This window comes from Colobus angolensis, unplaced genomic scaffold, assembly GCF_000951035.1.
Source record: "Colobus angolensis palliatus isolate OR3802 unplaced genomic scaffold, Cang.pa_1.0 Scaffold43, whole genome shotgun sequence".
In the NCBI taxonomy this organism is placed as follows: Eukaryota; Metazoa; Chordata; class Mammalia; order Primates; family Cercopithecidae; genus Colobus; species Colobus angolensis.
The window spans coordinates 5,462,614-5,465,070 of NW_012117710.1; the positions used below are offsets into that span (position 1 = coordinate 5,462,614).

Consider the following 2,457-nt stretch of genomic DNA (forward strand, 5'->3'; position numbering starts at 1 on the left):
TGAGATGGAGTCTTGCTCTGTCACCCAGGCTGGAGTGCAGTGGTGCAATCTCGGCTCACTGCAACCTCCACCTCCCGGGTTTCAGTGATTCTCCTGCCTCAGCCTCAGCCTCCCAAATAGCTAGAATTACAGGTGTACGCCACCAAGCCCAGCCAATTTTTTGCATTTTTAGTAGAGATGGGATTTCACCATGTTGGCCAGGCTGGTCTTGAACTCCTGACCTCGAGTGATCTGCCCACCTTGGCCTCCCAAAATTTTGGGATTGTAGGTGTGAGCCACTGACTCCAGCCTTCCCTTTCTATACTCTATACATTAGGAACAAATTATTAAGTCTAGCCTGTGCTCAAGGAGAAGGGAATTAATTTCCCTCTTTTGGAGAAGTAATTATCGTATTTTTTGATCGTTATCACAGAAAGAGAAGCCCATCGCTCTTCTTGTGTTTTACAAAACTGATGAACGAGAACATTCATCCAAATGCCTGACAGATAAAAGGTAAATACAAAACCAATAGGATTTGATTTACGGGCCCATTTTTTTTTCCCTCAAAATATAAATCTGGGCTGGGCGCAGTGGCTCACTCCTGCAATCCCAGCACTTTGGGAGGCTGAGGCAGGCGGATCACCTGAGGTCAAGGAGTTCAAGACCAGCCTGGCCAACATGGCAAAACCCTGTCTCTACTAAAAACACAAAAAATTAGCCAGGCATGGTGGTGCATGCCTGTAATCCCAGCTACTCGGGAGGCTGAGGCAGGAGAATCGCTTGAGCCTTGGGGGCAGAGGTTGCAGTGAGCCAAGATCGTGCCACAGCACTGCAGCCTGAGCGACAGCAAGACTCTGTCTCGGAAAAACCAAAAACAATAGGATTGTATTTACTGCTGTTGTTTTTCTCAAAATAGAAGTCTGTAATCATTTTTCGACTGTTGTATTTTTAGGCAATTTATTTTGTGAGCAACAGCGGACGCTCTACTCTATGAATTACATGAATAAGTGCTGGGAGATCTATCTAGCTTACTGCAGACCCCGCGCAGCGCCTCCCCACGAGCCTACGATGAAGATGAGACACTTCGTCTGGATGCTGAAAGTAACCACGTAAGTTCAATACTGGCTTTCTATTTATAGTCACTTTGATTTTAATTAAAGAGAGGCAAGATATTCCAGCTATGACATGCAAATAATCAGGTGACAATCTGGGCTGGATTTTCAGGACCATTAAATGTTTATGGAGTCTCTTGGCAGAACAGTGGTCTGTGGTAGCGGAAGGGACAGAAACGGCCGTCACCTGCCCAATGTGCTCACAGATTAGGGCAAGACAATGGCCTATAACAATGGCCCATGGCATATATATATATATATATATGCTGCAATCCCAGTACTTTGGGAGGCCAAGGTGGGTGGATCACCTGAGATCAAGGAGTTCAAGACCAGCTTGGCCATATAAATTTATATATGCCATGGGCCATTGTCTTAAAATATATATATATATGTATTTTTTTTTTTCAGACAGAGTGTTGCTCTTGTCACTCAGGCTGGAGTGCAGTGAGGCAAACATGGCTCACTGCAATCTCCACCTCCTGGGTTGAAGCAATTCTCCTGCCTCAGCCTCCTAAGAAGCTGGGATTACAGGTGCCTACCATGATGCCCTGCTAATTGTTGTATTTTTAGTAGAGACGGGTTTTCACCATGTTGCCCAGGCTGGTCTCAATCTCCTGACCTCAGGTGATCCACCTGCCTCGGCCTCCCTAAGTGCTGGGATTGCAGGCATGAGCCACCGCGCCTGACTGGCCTGCAATATCTTTATCCACGCAGCTCCGGCCATTTAAAGGAAGATGGGGCCAAGCGCGGTGCTGCATGCCTGTAATTCCAGCACTTCGGGAGACAGAGGCAGGAGGATGACCTGAGCTTAGGAATTCAAGACCAGCCTGGGCAACACAGTGAGATCCCCCTCTCTACAAAAAATGAAAAAAACATAGCCGGGCATGGTAGTGCACACCTGTAGTCCCAACTACTTGGGAGGCTGTAGTAAGCTGTGATCATGCCACTGTATTCCAGCCTGGTTGACAGAGGGAGGCCCTATCCCCCAAAAAATCCCCCAAAAAACAAAAAGGGAAAACGGAGAAACACCTTACTCTGTTTGATGGACCAAAATGTTGCCTGATCCTAGAATAGCAATAAAGTCAACTGAAATCTTTTTACAAAGGAAGGACTTTGGAAGGCTGAGGCGGGTGGATTACCTGAGGTCAGGAGTTTGAGACCAGCCTGGCCAACACTGTGAAACCCCATTTCTACTAAAAATATAAAAAAATTAGCCAGTGTCATGGCAGGAGCCTGTAATCCCAGCTACTTGTGAGGCTGAGGCAGAAAAATTGCTTGAACCCAGGAGGCAGAGGTTTCAATGAGCTGAAATCGTGCCACTGCACTCCAGTCTAGGCAACAAGAGCAAAACTCTGTCTCAAAAAAA

The 2,457-nt window shown here is 46.7% G+C and overlaps 1 protein-coding gene across 1 annotated transcript in view; it reads left to right on the top strand.

The window, feature by feature from the left end:
• Positions 1–1,047: 1,047 nt before the first annotated feature.
• Positions 1,048–2,457, top strand: part of LOC105522485 (radial spoke head 10 homolog B-like) — a 27,177-nt gene continuing 25,767 nt past the window's right edge. Inside the window, 1 exon segment of the mRNA XM_011957009.1 lies at positions 1,048–1,080. Within this exon segment, the coding sequence (XP_011812399.1) occupies positions 1,048–1,080 (33 nt within the window).